Source organism: Saccoglossus kowalevskii, chromosome 14, assembly GCF_978046115.1.
Source record: "Saccoglossus kowalevskii chromosome 14, keSacKowa6.1, whole genome shotgun sequence".
In the NCBI taxonomy this organism is placed as follows: Eukaryota; Metazoa; Hemichordata; class Enteropneusta; family Harrimaniidae; genus Saccoglossus; species Saccoglossus kowalevskii.
In genome coordinates this window covers 32184487-32206006 of record NC_140654.1, presented here as the reverse complement: position 1 = coordinate 32206006, position 21520 = coordinate 32184487, and the positions used below count along the sequence as shown (strand labels likewise).

General features: G+C 35.0%; 1 protein-coding gene across 1 annotated transcript in view; it reads right to left on the bottom strand.

The window, feature by feature from the left end:
• Positions 1-1148: 1148 nt before the first annotated feature.
• LOC100368169 (epididymis-specific alpha-mannosidase-like) overlaps positions 1149-21520 on the bottom strand; it is a 103550-nt gene continuing 83178 nt past the window's right edge. The window contains exons 17-20 of the mRNA XM_085508137.1: positions 16148-16318; positions 12535-12647; positions 3536-3641; positions 1149-1490 (exon numbers count right to left, since the gene is read on the bottom strand). Coding sequence (XP_085364263.1) covers positions 1366-1490; positions 3536-3641; positions 12535-12647; positions 16148-16318 — 515 coding nt within the window. The 3' untranslated portion in view covers positions 1149-1365. The remainder of the gene's footprint in view (positions 1491-3535; positions 3642-12534; positions 12648-16147; positions 16319-21520) is intronic.

Sequence of the window (21520 nt, the reverse complement as noted above, 5' to 3'; positions counted from 1 at the left end):
AGTGTTTGTGACGTAAAACAAAAGAGTTAGCGGTCAGGTTAGTGACGTAAAACAAAAGAGTTAGCAGTCAGGTTAGTGTTTGTGACGTAAAACAAAAAAGTTAGCGGTCAGGTTAGTGACGTAAAACAAAAGAGTTAGCGGTCAGGTTAGTGTTTGTGACGTAAAACAAAAGAGTTAGCGGTCAGGTTAGTGACGTAAAACAAAAGAGTTAGCGGTCAGGTTAGTGTTTGTGACGTAAAACAAAAGAGTTAGCGGTCAGGTTAGTGTTTGTGATGTAAAACAAAAGAGTTAGCGGTCAGGTTAGTGTTTGTGACGTAAAACAAAAGAGTTAGCGGTCAGGTTAGTGACGTAAAACAAAAGAGTTAGCGGTCAGGTTAGTGTTTGTGACGTAAAACAAAAGAGTTAGCGGTCAGGTTAGTGACGTAAAACAAAAGAGTTAGCGGTCAGGTTAGTGTTTGTGATGTAAAACAAAAGAGTTAGCGGTCAGGTTAGTGTTTGTGACGTAAAACAAAAGAGTTAGCGGTCAGGTTAGTGTTTGTGACGTAAAACAAAAGAGTTAGCGGTCAGGTTAGTGTTTGTGACGTAAAACAAAAGAGTTAGCGGTCAGGTTAGTGTTTGTGACGTAAAACAAAAGAGTTAGCGGTCAGGTTAGTGTTTGTGACGTAAAACAAAAGAGTTAGCGGTCAGGTTAGTGTTTGTGACGTAAAACAAAAGAGTTAGCGGTCAGGTTAGTGTTTGTGACGTAAAACAAAAGAGTTAGCGGTCAGGTTAGTGACGTAAAACAAAAGAGTTAGCGGTCAGGTTAGTGTTTGTGACGTAAAACAAAAGAGTTAGCGGTCAGGTTAGTGTTTGTGATGTAAAACAAAAGAGTTAGCGGTCAGGTTAGTGTTTGTGATGTAAAACAAAAGAGTTAGCGGTCAGGTTAGTGTTTGTGACGTAAAACAAAAGAGTTAGCGGTCAGGTTAGTGTTTGTGACGTAAAACAAAAGAGAAGTCCCTACTTTGCCAGTCTATGGACCCTATAATTGGAATATTCAATTCAATAACAGGTGGATATAGAGGGGTTGTGCACACACTCTCATTCAAACCTTTGTTACCCATTCACACTTTTTCTATAATAATCATGGTGAAATAAAAAGAAGTAATATGGCAAGTTGAAATATAAATTTAATGAACACAGAAATACTCGCACAAACTGCATATATGAATAAATTCAATGAGTATAATCAATATACCAGTAATCAAATATTTTTCATCAATTCTCAATCATTGCACATAGTAATAAAAATATACATAAATTATTGCTCATAGTTGAAGTGCATATTGAATATGCAGATTGCTGTGAATAGGTGATGATGCAGTTATCTTAAGTTGTTTTATTGTCAAGTCCAGGTTTCTGAATCTCCATGAAGTATGTTTTGATATCTTTAGGGTTTAATGTGACACTGTACTTGTCTTTAGAGTTGCTCTCACTTGTGTGCACACCATCATCTGCAAGGGAAAAGAACAAAACGCACCAGATTTTTAGGTAAATTTGACATTCTGATCACACATTATAAAACATACTTTTGAAAAAGAAATACAGAAGGAATTTAATAGCATCCATAATGATAATAAAAAAATGTTGAGAGAAAACAATTTCCAATTGTAAAAATCATAGAGAACTCTGGGTTATTTATAGTGCGGTGCAATGTGAATATGACTTTCTAAGAAATGAAGAGATACATTTGACATGGTAGTGAACATTCTCTATATATTGACTGAATGTGCTGAATCAGTCTCTACTGAAAAGCAATTTAAATATTTTTGTAATCTTAACATTTGAACATCTATATAGTTACTCAAAAACAGTAGAAAGACGAAAAGATGACATGACTTGACCAAAACATAGTTGAACTCTGGTGACCTTGCCCTTTGTTATATAATATAATTCATTTATCATAGCTTGTTTCAATATATATATGCATTGTCATAATTAATTTTGCATACAAACAAGTTTTGGGGTTGAACCAACAGTGGGGAATCAGTCTACCGAATGTCCTTAAAAGATGTAAATATCTTACAAAAACATTGGTGCCTTATTTGTTAAATTATTTTAAGGGACATAATTTCCAGCTTTATTAAAAGTAATTCAGATATTTTAGTATAAAAGCAAATGCCTCATCGCAGAAAAAAAGTGCTGCATTTAGACGTGAATAGATTCATAAAACATGCAAGATAACAGAAAATCTTAGCTGGCTTTTGTCAGAGTATTTTGTACAGGTGTCTGTCAAAAATTAATGATTCACTGAGACAAATATGAACTGCCTCATTGTGTGACTACTGTATTATATGAAAAGTAAAAAAAAAAAACCTCTATGAATATAGCTATCATGTTGCAAGCTCTGCTTTGTATGCAAATCAACTTAAATAGTTGGTGTCCAATGGAGGGAGAAGTCAACAGTACTGTTGCCTCCTGAGAATCTACATCTTCAAACACTGCAATCTTTGTTTTTGAAGTGCGTTTTTAAACTAGTATTATAAAAACTCTATCATTCTGTTCTAATAGCTGAAACATATTCCTGTGAGTTTTCATTTGTCGAATGAACTATTTGTCGAATACAGAATACATATATTTTAGTACAACGTTTTGCTTTTTATGTATTTTTATGTATTGTTTTTGATTTGATAAAGTTGAACTAAACAGATTTTCTATTATCTTCAGATCTTGATCAAAGTTTGGCACCCCGTTCATAGGAGTGCTTATATTGATTTTCTGACATCTTGTTTTCTGTAAAGATTTTATTGGTAGGTTTGCAAATGTGTATCAGACTGTGCAAAAAATCTCTCCATGAGTTGGTTTTGAAACCCAGTATAGTATTCCCATGGGATTTGGGGAATACATTACCAAGGATATTATTACACATACAACAATGCATATTTCCACTGAGATAAGTGACCTTTGATGTGTATCACCAGTGATCAGTCAAGTAGAAACAGTCATGAATAAGGTGACCAAGTTTGATGAAGTTTGGAATAGAATTAGTAAAGTTATTATGCACACAATAACAATTATTAACGACGACGACGCCGACGACGACAATGACAACAACGACAACACCGAACAAAATTTTTCCCTTAATATACCTTTCCCTTCCATCTTTGATGATACGGGCAAAGTAAAAACGTTTCTATATTCTGCCATCTATTGGGATTGTACATTTTACATTCAGACGATTTTCACACTATTATGTCTAAGAGCATGCAGGCCTACTCTTTTGCGTTTGACAATGTTTCCATCATTATTTAAAAATTTACCAAGTTTTGATTTGATGAAAAGTTTTTATATAAAATATATAAATAAATAAACAAAACTATGAGTTATATAGTGTATTTGAAAAAAAACATTTAATCTCTCAGATTGAGGTGTAAAATATTGTCTGTGGCAGAAACTGATTTTGAACCCTCAACCACATAACCAAAGGCAGAGAAAAAGTCAAAGTTTGGAGAATGAGTAATGCAGTAAATGTCCACTGAAAGAAGACTTGTGAGCTGACCTTGATGAGTTGCCCATGTCCATCTCTGTACATCTTCTTGCGCCCATATTCCAGTCAAACTTCTTTCTTGCAAACTTATAATATTACCCATAGGGGAAAATATATCCTGAAAATAAAGAACACAGAATTTATCATTTCTATACATCTCGCAGTAAAAACAATAAAACTTACTGACATATTTTCAAAAATGTACATGATATTCACATTACATTAAATAATTATCTTTGTTGTTCTCATTGGTCATTACAATCACCATACTGTCTTTGTCATTTGTAATGATTTGTAATGATTAATTGTTCAGTGCATGGAAGGTAGTAACAGAAGGTGCCACAATGCTGTTGTTTTAGCCTTACCTTATGATCGTTTGTCAATGTTTGTTCACAAATATTGGTTCTCGTTAGATCTCAGCACTTTCTTACAATGGCATTTGGTAATATTTGGAAGTGATAGACGACTGTGCATGTACAAGACTGAATGCCACCAGAAAAGATAGTATCAAAAGAAGGGCATGCCTAGACATTTTCTCTGTGATAATATTTTGTAGGAGTCCTTAGGAATTTTTGTTGTAGACGCTCGAAATCTTGTTCTTATTACAGTTGCTAATAATTAAAACATGCGAAATCTGTAAAGTCTGTTGAATTCCCGGTTCTGAGACGCGTATTTTGACCTTTCACACCTAAACAAACCCAGTGCGCATGTGTGATGGTCGTAGTTTCACAATGCGCATATATTTTATGGTCCCATTAAAACATCGGCGAGGTTATATCATATTCCGCTAACTCGTTACTTGTGTAAGCAATCGCAAAATATCAATGTCTAGATCAGGATTAATTTTAGTTGAAACAAAAGAAAGTAATCTAGTTAAGAGGCCCAAGTGGCCACTTGAGAGGCATCATGGCTCCTTCTGTTAGTACCTTCCATGTTCAGTATAATAACATAGAGATCAAATAACTTTTTTTTAAATAAATGTTTGTGCAAATCAAATGAATTAAATAAAGTTAATACCATATTTATTCTATTAGTAGTACAAACTATTATGTATATAACGAATACTCATAGTAGCTGCTGACATAGAAAGTAAAGTATTATGTTAAATTATAATAAACATGTAACTGTGTGTGTGACTCAAACCAATGCTTGCGTACGGCACCTAATCGCCTAGCTTCATGTCACTTTACTTCTTTCCCTCGGCCATTGATCAACCCCAAGGAGGATGCTTAATAACCAAGCTTATTACATGCAGAGTGTGTGAAACCCGTCAACGCGATTCGCGTCACACAGCATACCCAGATATTGTGGCCTTCAGAACTGACTGTACTAGGACGGTGAAAGTAATGGTGCAGCAGTGAATAAGTACTGACTAGGACGGTGAAAGTAATGGTGCAGCAGTGAATAAGTACTGACTAGGATGGTGAAAGTAATGGTGCAGCAGTGAATAAGTACTGACTAGGATGGTGAAAGTAATGGTGCAGCAGTGAATAAGTACTGACTAGGACGGTGAAAGTAATGGTGCAGCAGTGAATAAGTACTGACTAGGATGGTGAAAGTAATGGTGCAGCAGTGAATAAGTACTGACTAGGACGGTGAAAGTAATGGTGCAGCAGTGAATAAGTACTGACTAGGATGGTGAAAGTAATGGTGCAGCAGTGAATAAGTACTGACTAGGATGGTGAAAGTAATGGTGCAGCAGTGAATAAGTACTGACTAGGATGGTGAAAGTAATGGTGCAGCAGTGAATAAGTACTGACTAGGATGGTGAAAGTAATGGTGCAGCAGTGAATAAGTACTGACTAGGACGGTGAAAGTAATGGTGCAGCAGTGAATAAGTACTGACTAGGACGGTGAAAGTAATGGTGCAGCAGTGAATAAGTACTGACTAGGACGGTGAAAGTAATGGTGCAGCAGTGAATAAGTACTGACTAGGATGGTGAAAGTAATGGTGCAGCAGTGAATAAGTACTGACTAGGATGGTGAAAGTAATGGTGCAGCAGTGAATAAGTACTGACTAGGATGGTGAAAGTAATGGTGCAGCAGTGAATAAGTACTGACTAGGATGGTGAAAGTAATTGGGCAGCAGTGAATAAGTACTGACTAGGACGGTGAAAGTAATGGTGCAGCAGTGAATAAGTACTGACTAGGATGGTGAAAGTAATGGTGCAGCAGTGAATAAGTACTGACTAGGATGGTGAAAGTAATGGTGCAGCAGTGAATAAGTACTGACTAGGACGGTGAAAGTAATGGTGCAGCAGTGAATAAGTACTGACTAGGATGGTGAAAGTAATGGTGCAGCAGTGAATAAGTACTGACTAGGATGGTGAAAGTAATGGTGCAGCAGTGAATAAGTACTGACTAGGACGGTGAAAGTAATGGTGCAGCAGTGAATAAGTACTGACTAGGATGGTGAAAGTAATGGTGCAGCAGTGAATAAGTACTGACTAGGATGGTGAAAGTAATGGTGCAGTAGTGAATAAGTACTGACTAGGACGGTGAAAGTAATGGTGCAGCAGTGAATAAGTACTGACTAGGATGGTGAAAGTAATGGTGCAGCAGTGAATAAGTACTGACTAGGACGGTGAAAGTAATGGTGCAGTAGTGAATAAGTACTGACTAGGACGGTGAAAGTAATGGTGCAGCAGTGAATAAGTACTGACTAGGATGGTGAAAGTAATGGTGCAGCAGTGAATAAGTACTGACTAGGACGGTGAAAGTAATGGTGCAGCAGTGAATAAGTACTGACTAGGACGGTGAAAGTAATGGTGCAGCAGTGAATAAGTACTGACTAGGATGGTGAAAGTAATGGTGCAGCAGTGAATAAGTACTGACTAGGACGGTGAAAGTAATGGTGCAGCAGTGAATAAGTACTGACTAGGACGATGAAAGTAATGGTGCAGCAGTGAATAAGTACTGACTAGGATGGTGAAAGTAATGGTGCAGCAGTGAATAAGTACTGACTAGGATGGTGAAAGTAATGGTGCAGCAGTGAATAAGTACTGACTAGGATGGTGAAAGTAATGGTGCAGCAGTGAATAAGTACTGACTAGGATGGTGAAAGTAATGGTGCAGCAGTGAATAAGTATTGAGAAATAATTGTTGCTGCTGGCATAGAAAGTAAAGCGGGTAAATAACACCAAATAAACAGATATGGTAAATAATATGTCAAATTATAATAAACATGTATTGTTGCATGTGAAGGTGTGTCTATTGTCAAAATAAACAATATTTTAAAGAAGCAGTGTACAATAAGTATATGTTTGCAAAACAATTACATGATGTATGATTTTGACATTGAAAACAATGTATTCATGAGGAAAGCGTGACATTGCACTTTTTAACGTTATCCGATATTATCGTCTAAAAATGTCTAAGTTAGATAGGTTTGTCTGGGCATCCATTGGGACAGTTCGTTTTTCTCCGATATTATCGATAATATCACCTAACAATGTCTAATAATGTCTAAAAATGTCTAAGTTAGACAGGTCTGTCTGGGCAACTATTGGGACAGTTCGTTTTTCTCCGATATTATCGATAATATCACCTAACAATGTCTAATAATGTCTAACAACGTCTAAGTTAGACAGGTCTGTCTGGGCAACTATTGGACCAGTTTGTTTTTCTCCGGTATTATCGATAATATCGTCTAACAATGTCTAATAATGTCTAAAAATGTCTAAGTTAGACATCTCTGCCAGCATTTCATTAGATTTTATTAGTCGATAATTATCCAATAATGATTTATATGATATTGTCGCGCCTTCATGGTATCCATGGTGACACAGATGTAATGTACTGCTATAGAATTTGGTTGCCATGGTGTAGGTTTAACAGATTTAATAACAGATAATACTTGGCAACTATAATTGAGTTCAATCAACAACACAAACGACTTTTTACTGTAATTATATTTTACTACCACCTCATATAAAATTGACACACTGTCAACCATTTTAACTTTACACAAAATTTCGCAAGTCCGTAATAAGGCCACACTGATTTAATTTTATGGATGACATCCTCTGAAGACCCCAAAACTAATGCGAGAGGGCGAAAAAAAAAAAATTCGGCCAAAAAAAAAAAACGCTGCTGAAACCACAGGACTACGGAGCTATTATTACGAATTTAACCACAGTGTATCAAAAAAACAACAAGTCTTAATTTGTAGGAGGCACATGCTGATGTACACATTTCGTACTGTATTACTGTCACATGTATCATCACCTTTGATTTTGAAAAGGCAATAGGGTAAGGCAGATGTTAGCTTTGCCAAAGGCATATACATCAACTCAATAATAAAGAAAAACTTACTGTGTTGTATTGAAAAAAAAATAATTAATCAAAGAAAGCTTAGAAAGAACTCCCATGTGCTGAGAGTATTGGAAACACATTAAATATAATTCGAAATTACTTAGCTGAAAACTAATTATGCAAATCAGAAAATTAATATGACCAGATTTGAGTGTAAAACTAATGAGGTCTGCGCAATGTAACAGAAAATCTATGTCTCCAAGTTTAATTGAAATGTGATTAGAACCAAAAAATTATGAATTATTATGCTTATTAGGGAATTAATATGAACAGATTTTTACCCCAAACTAATTAGGTTTGTACATTGTCCTAGAGCATCTTTGTACTAAGTTTCATTGAAATGGAATAATTAGTACCGTGAAAACTCCAAAATTTCGACCCCTCTAAAAATTCGATCGCCTATTTATTTGCCGGGTTTTGGTGTTTTATTTACCTCCAAATTTTCGACTCCACTAAAAATTGCCGACTCATTCTTATTCGAAAATTGCGACCAGTTTTAGTTTTCCCCCAAACGAAAAAAAAAACGATGTGAGCGTTCAAACGGGACCTTCCTCAAAGGCATGAATTCGGGTTTCTGATTGACTGAAAGATTTTTATTTTATTGGTAACGAAAATATATTCTAAATAAACGAAGTTTCAAATAAAAACGAACACAAAAATCTCGGCATGCTGCGTTTCTGAATTGTTGATTATTACTGTACTCAGTAGTGATTATAATAATGTACACAAAATAAATTTGTTGAATGGTTATGAAATACAAATAAAAGTCAACTTAGTTTCATCGTAAGCGAATGATTCCGGTCTCGCATAAACGTTTGATGCTGTAGGATATCCGCCATGTTCTCTTAGGTCAAATAGGTCAAATCGCTAATTAACCAATCAAAAAGCTGGATGATGCCAACGTGTTCAAATTACCATAGCTTATTTAAATATGTTAATGTTATTGAACGCAATGCGGAAGAGATTGATGTTGTAGTACGATATTTTGGCTTGGATTTTGATGCGAAAACGGCATGATTTTTTTTAAATAAAAAAATTAGTTGTTTTTAAAAAATAAACTGGTCATCTGAAGAATAATTTAACATTGTTCACAGTGATAACAGCTCATTCTCGAAAGGAAGCTTACCCGCTCACGCTAGTCACGTTAAAAATCATACACGTGTACTCTTGAATAGACAGACGTCAATGACTACGGTAAAACTTAGACTCTATTTTAGCCGGCAGGATTGATTGAAATGTCCGAAAAATGACGCCAAAATACACCTTAAAAGTCCCATTTTATTTTCTTAAATCCCATTTTATTTTTTAATCCAAGGGCGAATTTACGGCAGAATTTGGTCCCTCAAATAAGGGACACGTGAGCTTTGATTCTAACCGGATACATTGCACTGGGTCAGGGAGATCGTTTGCTAAACTTCCATGTATCTTTTGTCCAATTTTCCTAGGTTGTGCGAGACAGCTTTGTCTTTTGACCTATTAGTTTTGTGCTGACCTCTTCTCCGCGTCTTGATGTTTTGTTTTGCTTGTCATAATACTCACTGATTGATGACTTTGTTTAGATTTTGAGTTACAACTCGGCCACGACCTTTGCTTTTACCGTGAAACCTGAGGAAGTTTACGTCAATTGACGGACATTGCATTTTTTAAAAACTAATGAAGCACACTGTCTATCATCCCCATTTTTTTTTGCTGATTTCTATTCTGAAAAATTCGACCGTCCGAAAATGCACCTTAATTTTGACTCTAAAAACACGTCACATTTCTAACACCAATTATTTAAAACCGGTCGAAATTTTGGAGTTTTTACGGTACTTTAGATATCAGTGTGAAAGCTTAAAATTGGTTAATTATGCAAATTAGGTAATTAATATGTACAGATTTTAACCCACAATTATTCAGGTCTGTCTATTGTCCTACAGCATCCATGTACATTCATTGATATGTGATGTATAGTACCTGAGATATCAGTGTGAAAGTTGGTTAATTATGCAAATTAGGTGATTAATATGCACAAATATTTACCGGAAACTAATTGGGTCTGCATAATTCTAGATTCATTGAAATGTGATGATTAGTACTTTAGATATCAGTAGAAAAGCTGAAAATTAATTATGCAAATTAGGTAATTAATATGCACAATTATTTACCCTAAAACTAATCAGGTCTCTGCATAGTCCTAAAGGATCTATGTACCAAGTTTCATTGAAATGCGATGATTAGTACTTGAGATATCCGTGGAAAAGCTGAAAATTAACTAATTATGCAAATTAGGTGATTAATATGCACAAATATTTATCGAAAACAATCAATCTCTGCATAGTCCTTGAGTATGTAAGTACCAAGTTTCATTGAAATGTAATGCTAACTACTTATATCAAATGCTGAAAATTAATTAATTATGCAAATTAGGTAATTAATATGTACTGATATTACCATAAAAACTATCAGGTCTGTGCAGTGTCGTATGACATCTATGTACCAAGTTTCATTGAAATGTGATGATTAGTACTTGAGATATCAGTGGAAAAACCGAAAATTGACTAATCATTATGCAAATTAGGTAATTAGTATCCACGGATTATTACCAAAAACTAATCAAAACCTAGCATTAGTTCAGAGCATCTATGTACCAAGTTTCATCAAAATCCAATGAGTGGTTGTTTAGATATCAGTGGAACAGTCATGGAACCACTAAAAAATAGCTAATTATCATGCAAATTAGGTAATTAATATGCACGGATTTTTACCAAAAATTAATCAAATCTGCGCATATGTTCAGAGCATCTATGTACCAAGTTTCATCAAAATCCAATGAGTGGTTCTTTAGATATCAGAGGAACAGTCATAGAACAGCTAAAAATTAGCTAATTATCATGCAAATTAGGTAATTAACGAGCATGGATTTTTACCAAAACCTAATCAAATCTGCGCATTGGCCCAGAGCATCTATGCACCAAGTTTCATCAAAAACCGATGTATGGTTCTTGAGATAGCAGTGGAACAGTCGGACACACATACACACACACATACACACATACACACATACACACATACACACATACAGACACACTAACTGCAAAGACTCCCATTTTGTGCTTCGCACATGGGAGTCAAAAATGAACAATAAGTTTGTCAACAGCAACCTGGAAATTAACTTCTTTGACATTCAAACTACAGCTTTTAAAGTGACACTTCAGATAGACTAAGTGTAGACACAAATGCTCAAGAACTACTTCAACTATGTAACAAATTATAAGAGGCTCGATATTGGAAAAAAACACCAACAGAGAGTCAACAAAAATTTGGATGCAGAAAATTATGTACATGTATCTTGATGAAAATGCGTCATATGATCAAAATATTACTGAATGTGTGTGCAAGCAAATTATCCGAATCAGAAAATGAAAAAAAAATAAGAAGAAAATCGGCCAAGGAGCTTCTGCTGCTTTCGTTGCAGTTTTGTCGACTTCAATGCGGACAAAGCAACCGAACTGATTTGTCGCCTGACCGACTTTTAGGCCACCATACACCTCCACTCCTCTCCCATTTCTCTCGACATTGCAGAAGAAACGTGGGACAGCCACTCTGGACAATATGTTCTCAAAGTTGTCTGGGCGAAACTCGCTGGCCCATACCGACCTCTCGTATAGCTGTAAAAACGTCTCCCTGGCCAATGTCAATTGCATACCAGTCTACAACAATCCCTCCGTTTCACCTCTGAACTTTTATGCTCACGTATTTTGGTGGTGTGGTCGCCATGTTGGATCATTTATGGCAAAATTTGCATGTTTTGAGGCAATCTCTTTCCCATAGGTCTTTGCGCTTTACGTAACGCGCATCTAACTGTGCGGAGTTTGGTTTTGAGGTTGGCTGGTTCCCGCCTCAAGTGTCATGGCGTACCAAGCCACAAGAGGCCGGTAACTAGTAATGAATCCGGCATTCTGATTGGTCCGTCACTTTCTCGTTGCTTGTTCTATTTCCCTTGGTTACCTGACGGCAGCACTTACGCTCGTGGCCGTTCAGAGGTTTCCTTTTACTTTCGAAAGTTGGGTGAATAAAAAAATGTTTCTTTTGTTATAAATTTTCACAGAAACAGCGAGGAATGTCAGAAACATCTCAAATGTGTAAATCTAAGCAGGCAGTATGTTTGAGCATGGCTTTATTGTAGTATTATATGTTTACGCAGAACGGAACTTGGAATGTTTTCAAATTACATCACTCAGTCACGTGCCTTCCGGCCGGAAAACCGGCCCAAATGGAACAATATGGCGATTACTAGTTACCTGCCTCCTACCTACCATTCGCAAAGGACGCCGGGAACCAGCGAAGTTTTGAGGTAGTCCAAAACGAGTTTTACGACAAGTCGGCGCTTTGCGACAATATGAGTCGGCAAGTTCCGGACAGAAAACCAATCTGTGGAGACTCGTCGTAGGAGATTTTTTTTTTTTTTTTTTTGAGAACAGGCGAAAACTAATGCGCGCGCGGATGTCATCCATAAAATTAAATCGGTGTAGCTTAATCCCAAAATTTTGTAGCAGTGGAGAATCATTGACTTTCAAAAAATTGTTCATGAATGCCATAAAATCCAAAAAGCCTGAAAATTTCTCGAAGGGTGAATTAGATACATTCTAATTGTAGCAGAGCTAATCTATGGTGACTATTGATTTGTATCACATGAAGTAAACTTGTATACTTACATTTAAGTTAACAGTGACAGAGTTTGACAAAGTTGGATGTTCTCCTACTGCATACATATGATGTAATCTTAATAATATTCTTTCTAAATTTGGTATGAATGTAAAATTTGTTCCTGAAATAAAATGTAAATGAGGATAAACATATTACCAGGAATAATAATGTAAACCACTTCAATCTCAGGAGAAACAAATTTTTCACAAATTTCAGGATTCTTAAAAAATCATGATATTTGGTAATAGTGAAAATTTCTTTGGTGTCATTTGACACAAGTCAATGACTTTCACAAAATCCCTAAAGCGTGGCTCCACAATCCCAGGGATTGCACCAATGCATCATGGGAAATGTAATTTGCATGATCATCCCAGTTGTTTACTTGGTACACAGGTGTTAATTTCGTAAGCTAACATTATGCATTACGTTATTATCCTATTTGAAAGGATTCATTGAATCGTGTTGTTTAACACCCGCAAGGCCCATGTAAACTTTTGATAGCAGTTATCTTACTTGCATCATGGAGTTTCTTATTTAGTTCCATTCTTGCATGGAACAGTACAATATCATAAATAATTGTTGTTTATTTAAATGACCTACACAATGTTTGCCATAATGTGTTATGTGTTATAATGACGTTATGCAACGTGAAAAAAAAAGCAACAAATTAAAAAAAACACTTTATGATACAGCTGTGTGATGCAGGCATACCCAGTTGCCCAACGCCCAATATACACGAATATATGCATGACACATACGTTACAGAAAGGGTTGAACACAGACGCACACACATTTCACTGCAGGGATATAATTGAGGAACCATAACATTTTTTGCAGGATCTTTCAATTTATTTCGAGACAAATTAGTACTTTTTAATTGTCGGGAACATCATATATTAAATTTGAGAAGCATACTTGGCATACAAGCACATGTATTGTCGGGCATGTATTTGTTGACGAGCGCCTTAAATACACCCCGCTATTATCATGGCCAACCAGGCCTGTCATATTCGCCTATGAACTAACGAAGCCGCAGTTTAAATAATAATCAAAGAAAGCTTAGAAAGAACTCCCGTGTGCTGAGAGTATTAGAGACACAGTAAAAATTTATTTAAAATTACTTGTACTAGAGATATTGATGGAAAAGCTGAAAACTAATTATGCAAATCAGAAAATTAAAATGAACAGAGTGTAAAACTAATAAGGTCTGCGCAATGTAACAGACCATCTATGTACCAAGTTTAATTGAAATATGATCAGAACCAAACAATTATGAATTATTATGCCAATTAGGGAATTTACAGTTTTTGTATATGAACAAATTTTAACCCACAACTGATCATATTTGTACATTGTCCTAGAGCATTTATGTACAAAGTTTCATTCAAGGTAGAGATGCAGGTTTGTGGGCACTTGGGAGTGAAATTTTGTTTTTTTTTTGCTTTTTATTATTCAAACAGTCTTGGCTATAGACTGTTAAAATTTTGTAGAATTGTGAATAGTGGAACATACTCAAAAAACGATTTTAAAATATAGATAACAGGTGCAAACATTCTCTCTTTTGAATGCTTAGCAAGATTTAGCAAGGCTGTACATAAATAATCAAAAAGAAACATGGTGAAAAAAAGTAATGACGGGATCTCCATATTATGCACTATATTTAACTTTTTACAAAACGATAGTACCGGTACATTTAAATTTGAAACTGTTACAGCCATTTTAATTATGAGCATTAGCAAACTTCTTACTGAGTGAATTGTTATGCAAATTAGCAATTATCTCCGCTTCTTTTTAGTGCACATCCCAGAACTTTAAAAATAAATAGCTCCTAGACGCTTTGACCTTTTGTTTCTAAATTTTTGCAAATGATTGACAATGTGTTTATCTTCAAAACTCCGCCGTTGGGGCATTGTTTTTGGTTGAACAGTGTTACAACAATCGTACAGACAACTAGCCTTGGTGTTAATTCATGCATAAACTTGAAGTAGTGAAATTTGAGCTGCTGCCCTGCAAAATTGACAACTGATAGACAGTTTTCAAGATGGCACTTTCTTCATAGTAAACAGATGTACCCATAAACCAATTTTCACAGGAAACAGAAGCATGGTGTAGAAGCTAATTTTTTTTAAATTACTAATGACCAAAAAAGCACATTTTCGTGCATATTTCAAACTACAATGTTCATAAAAAAAAATACTAACAAAATTTTAAAATTCATACAATAAGCTTTCCGAAAATATATAGTTCTTGATTTCCTAATTAACTAATTAAAATACCTGTCAGGTAAACTACATCTCTACCTTAAAGGTGATGATTAGTACTCAAGATATCAGTGAAAAAGCTGAAAATTAAATAATTATGCAAATAAGTTAATTAATATGCACAATTATTTACCCCAAAACTAATCAGATCTCTGCATAGTCCTAGAGGATCTATGTACCAAGTTTCATTGAAATGTGATGATTAGTACTTGAGATATATGTGAAAATCCGAAAATGAACTAATTATGCAAACTAGGTGATTAATATGCACAAATATTTATCCCAAAACAATAGATCTCTGCATAGTCCTTGAGTATGTACCATGTTTCATTGAAATGCAATGCTTACTACTTGAAATATCAAAAGCTGAAAATTAATTTATTATGCAAATTAGGTAATTAATATGTACTGATATTACCCTAAAAACTACTAGGTCTGTGCAGTGTCCTATGACATCTAGGTATCAAGTTTAATTGAAATGTGATGATTAGTAGTTGAGATATCAGTGGAAAAGCCGAAAATTACTAATCATTATGCAAATTAGGTAATTAATATGCACAGATTTTCAAAAGCTGGCATTAGTTCAGAGCATCTACGAACCAAGTTTCATCAAAATTCAATGAGTGGTTCTTTAGATATCAGTGGAACAGTCATGGAACAACTAAACATTAGCCAAGTATCATGCAAATTAGGTAATTAATATGCACAGATTTTTACTAAAAACTAATCAAATCTGCGCATAAGTTCAGAGCATCTATGTACCAAGTTTCACTAAAATTCAATGAGTGGTTCTTCAGATATCAATGGAACAGTCATGGAACAGCTAAAAATGAGCTAATTATCATGCAAATTAGGTAATTAATATGCATGAATTTCTACCAAAACCTAATCAAATCTGCGCATTGACCCAGAGCATCTATGCACCAAGTTTCATCAAAAACCGATGTATGGTTCTTGAGATATCAGTGGAACAGACGGACACACACACACACACACACACATACACACACACACACACACACACACACACACACACACACACATACAGACAGGGTAACTGTAAAGACTCCATTGTGTGCTTCGCACACAGAAGTCAAAAACACCAAAAAATGAAAAACCATTATACTCAAAAGTCGAAAAAAGACTTAATTTAATCAGATTGAATACCTACAATGTAAAATTAATACAAGTTGTTATTTATATTTGGACGTCTCGTCTAAACTCAACCCTGTGTAATAAAAATATTCTATTCCACTTCTTACTATAGATAAACGTGCTGATATGAAAGACATCCATCTATCAACCTTAACAAGTATAATAGATAATAATATACAAACAAACAAATCTAGTCAATTCTGACCTCTGTCCTTGATTTCCTGTTGATGTTTTTCATGATTGGAATCATACATCCATCCTGGAGTCTTCAAAGTCAATAAATGCAGACTATCCGGTAAATCTGACATCACAGTGTCACTTGTCTTGTAGTGAGTCTTCCAATCCTTTGCAATGTGTTTGATGGAAAACTCTTTATCTGAAAAAAATATAATATATGGGTATGTAAACAAAGCCAATCTGAACAAGCCATGCATGGCACAGTCCTCGTTGGTTATCAAATTTAAGATATATAGTTTTGTTTATAGTAATATAGCTGGAATATAAACATGTCAGGAATATGATGATTGTTTAACATTTAAATGATTGACATTTGTATCTGATCGTCAAATGAGTATTGAGAGATATTGCTCTGGAACAGCATTAATTAAAACAAAATCAGCCATTATGAATATATGTATAATGAATATATGAAATTTGAACATAGTCAGTCAAAGCATGTCAGATATATGGCTCTAAAAGCCCATTCATTAAAACAAAATGGACACGAGTCAGCCATTCAGAATCCGATCTAAAAAATAAAACAAGTTTTTTAGCACAAAAATAGCCACCATTAGGCCACTTTGAAAAGGATCGTCAAACCAATATATCTGTATACCTGTGACATGATGTATAATGAATATTAAAAATTTGAACATAATCAGTCAAAACAAGTCAGACATATGGGTCTGGAAACCCATTCATTAAAACAAAATGGCCACCGAACAGTCATTTTGAGTCTGATCTGAAAAATAAAATGACGTGCATCAGGAACCCGTAATGTCTAATGTATGTACCAAGTTTGAACGAAATCCATCCATAAATGCCAGAAATGCTTAATATTTGATGATTTTTTAGCACAAAAATGACAACCATTCGGCCATTTTCAATAGGATCGTCAAACCAATATATCTGTTTATCTATGACATGATGTATAATGAATATTTAAAATTTGAACATAATTAGTCAAAACAAGTTGGAAATATGGGTCTAGAAGCCCATTCATTAAAACAAAATGGCCGCCAGTCAGCCATTTTGAATGTTATCTGAAAAACAAAATTATTTGCATCAAGGTCTCATAATGTCTAATGTATATATCAAGTTTGAACAAAATCCATCTGTAAACAGCCGAGAAATGCTTGATTTTTATGATTTTTTAGCACAAAAATGGCCGCCATTCGGCCATCTTGAATCAGATCGTAAAACAAAATGATGTTCATCAAGGTCCTATGATGTCCAATGTATATACAAGGTTTGAACAAATCCATCTGTAAACAGCCGGGAAATGCTTGATTTTGATGATTTTTAGTACAAAAATGGCCGCCATTCGGCCATCTTGAATCAGATCGTGAAACAAATTGACGTGCATATGTATGATATCATGTATGATGTATGTGTGAAGTTTGATTGTGATTGGTCCAAGCATTTCTAAGATACAGGTCCGGACGCACGCACAGATGCACGCACGCACACACGCACGCACGCACGCACGCACGCACGCACACATGGAGGTCAAAACATAAGTCCCTGTTTTCGGACTTCGTCCGAACGGGGACTAATAAAATATGATGTAGGTATAGGCAACAATTTTGTGGTAAAATTTTTATAATTTTATTTATTTATGATTATTTTTGTTTTCGACAAGAATTTGTAAATATCACTTTGAATTAGAAAATTGAAGATATTATCACGAAATAAACAAATCTGAGAGAAGTCCACATGTATTACCTACCGGTACTAGTATATATATATATAATATCAAAGCAATCAGACTTGTGGTTTTCAACAGGAAGTCAAAAATATCACTTTTTACCAAAAATATTCATAAAATTAGAGAATTTAAGATATCATCACGAAATGAACAAATCTGAGAGAGGTCTGCCCAGGGTACATATACACCAAGTATCAAAGCAATAGGGCTTGTTGTTTTCAAGAAGAAGTTGAAAAAGTAAAAATTTGACACGGACGACGACGACGACGAACAATCACTCATATGATAAGCTCCACTTGACAAAGTCAACAGCAGAGCTAACAAAAATATACAAAAAAAAATAAATAAATACTAGATCCAGTACTTAAATTAGATTGTATACAAACCATACACTTGAAATAAGAACACAATTAATTTACATACTATTAGAAACCTTCATGTTGATAAGCATTGCTGAAAACAGAGAATACTAAAATACAAACTTTTTCTCTGATAATTTAATTACTCAGTTGCAATGTATGGGTTGGTAATGTACAATTATGTGGGTTATGTATGAAATCCTGAGAACAGCTGTTGAACCATTATATTCCTCCTCATAGCCAGAACACTCCTTGGACAGAATTTTTTTTGTAAAACGGGTCTCATTATGTGAGGTAAACTGGTGCAACAAATCAAGTACATAGTCGTAACTAAAATCACAAACCCTCCCCACAATGGAGGGACTGTGCTAAAATCACAGACCCTCCCCACAATGGAGGGACTGTGCTAAAATCACAAACCCTCCCCACAATGGAGGGACTGTGCTAAAATAAAACCATGTGGTCAGCAACAAACGTTACAGAAATGATAAAGGACAATTTTGAATTAGATATAACCGTCAAGTGAGGACAGGACATATGTTCAAGTCCAAAGTTCACACAAACTTCAGTAGGATTTTTTTATTACATAGATGGTTGCCAAAAAGCTGACTTTTGATGACACCACCAGCCAATGGTAGCTACGGATTTACGTAACTTTGTTATTCCTTTGTACTAAACCTGGTCAATTCACATCCATTTTGTTTACTAGATTTACCTCAGTGTAAACAAGACATGCATGACACAGTCCCCATTAGTTACCAAACTTAAGATATATAATTTTGTTTATAGTAATATAGTTCAAACACAAACATGTTAAAGATATAGATCCAGAAGCTGATGCTTGATTATGGTGATTTTTTAACACAGAAATGATTGACATTCAGTCATCTTGTACCTGATTGTTAATCATGTACTTATTGGGAGATAATGCTGTGGAACAGCATGAACTAAAAGAAAATGGCCACTGGTCGTCCATTTTGAATACATCTGTATATCTATAACATGATTGTTCAAATCATGTCAGAGATACGGCTATATTAAAATGACCACCAGACAGTCAATTGGAATCAGATTTAAAAGTAAAAAAATGTGTATTAGATACCCATAATGTCTTATGTATGTACCATCCATAAATGCTTGATTTTGATGATTTTTCAGCACAAAAATGGCCGCCATTCAGCCATCTAGAATCAGATCGTGAAAAAAATTAATGTGTATATGTATAATATTATGTAAGTAAGTAATAACTTTATTGATTTCGTATCCTTATTGGGATCTTGAAAATAATACAATAAAGAATGTTGTTTAAATAAACAACAGCTAGCTAAAAAAGTAACAAAATAGAGTAAACAATTAGAAAATTACATCAATAAGTAAAACAGAACAAAAGTAAAAGAAAAAATACAAGAAATGTAAAATTGAGTGATTATTTTGGGGCAGCTGGTGGTTTTTTCAGTGTAATATCTCTGCGGTTAAAGCAGTTAAAAATGTATTTTGCATAGTCAGTGATTTCTTTGTTGTCAGTAGAGGTGAGAATTTTTATCATGATTTCTTCCTCAGCTACACCAGCTGAGGATAAGTTATGTTCAGTGAACAGTTTAATCCTCTCCTCTTGGTGTAGTTTGCATTTTAGAAGAAAGTGTTTCTCGTCTTCTACTTCATCAAGATCACAGACTTTGCATTTTCTATGGCTAATGTCAATATTTTTGTACCGCCCCATTTCTATCGGTAAGGTATGGGCACTTATACGTAGTTTTGTTAGGGCTGACCGATGGTTGGGATTTTTAACTACTGTTAGATATTTTTCATAGGTGTAATCCTTTTTCAGTAATCTGTAGGTTCTAAGTTTGTTTTTATGATTTTTAGATTTATTGTCATCATATATGCTGTTTTCAGCGACTGTTTTAAAACGTTTAATGAGTCTATCTAAGATTGGATGAAGTAGACTGTAATTGCTGTTATGTTTACATTGTGTCCATACGTCGCCAAGGTCTAGAAAGTTTAGGATGGTTTTTATTCCTGTTACCCAATTTTGTACGCCTGCATCATCTAGCTGTATGCCCAGCTGGTAAGCTTCATGAACTAATGTATTATGATCCATGTCGTTTAATCGCATCCAATATTTCAACATTTGCCTTATACTTGAGATGGCAAGTGGAAGCCTACCAAGCTCAAGCAAGCATGCTAAATTTGTTGCTTTGCTGTTGACTTTTAATAAGGACTTGCAGAATTTAATATGTAATTTTTCCATGGGTGAGTTGAGATTTGCCAAAAACCTTCCTTTGTTAATAATGCAATCGGACCAAATTTCACTACAGTACAGCAACATTGGTTTGATCATTGCATCAAACATCTTTAAGTGGATTTCTACTGGAATGTAGTTTTCGGAGAACAACATTTGGTTCATTTTGAAGCATGCTTTCATGGCTCTATTTTTGAGATCTTCTATGATGTATGTATGATGTATGTGTGAAGTTTGAATGTAATTAGTCCAGGTATATCTAAGATACAGGTCTGGACACACATACGCACGGTTGCACAGAAACACAGACACACAATCCATTAGTCCCAGTTTTCGGACTGCGTCCGAATGGGGACTAAAAAAACATAGTACGATGCCATTACGCTTTAAAAACTTGCCGATCAAATTTTTAGAATCCAACACTTTATCTTCCTCCAACAATCTCTTTCTAGTGTCTACATGTTTGATTTCAATAGCCGCCAAGAAAACAATTCGTCGCCGAACTTAAACAGTCAATCTTGATAATTGGACAGGGTCAAGCATGATTTTGCGTGAAATACATATATGAATACATATACGGCTGACTATGATACTTCTCAGCATTGTAAGACAGCAAAGAGTATCTGTGTGAATAAATATATATATACGACTGACTATGATACTTCTCAGCATTGTAAGACAGCAAAGAGTATCTGTGTGAATACATATGCGGCTGACTATGATACTTCTCAGCATTGTAAGACAGCAAAGAGTATCTGTGTGAATCCATATACGGCTGACTACGATACTTCTCAGCATTGTAAGACAGCAAAGAGTATCTGTGTGAATGCATATACGGCTGACTATGATACTTCTCAGCATAGTAAGACAGCAAAGAGTATCTGTGTGAATCCATATACGGCTGACTACGATACTTTTCAGCATTGTAAGACAGCAAAGAGTATCTGTGTGAATACATATACGGCTGACTACGATACTTCTCAGCATTGTAAGACAACAAAGAGTATCTGTGTGAATACATATACGGCTAACTATGATACTTCTCAGTAT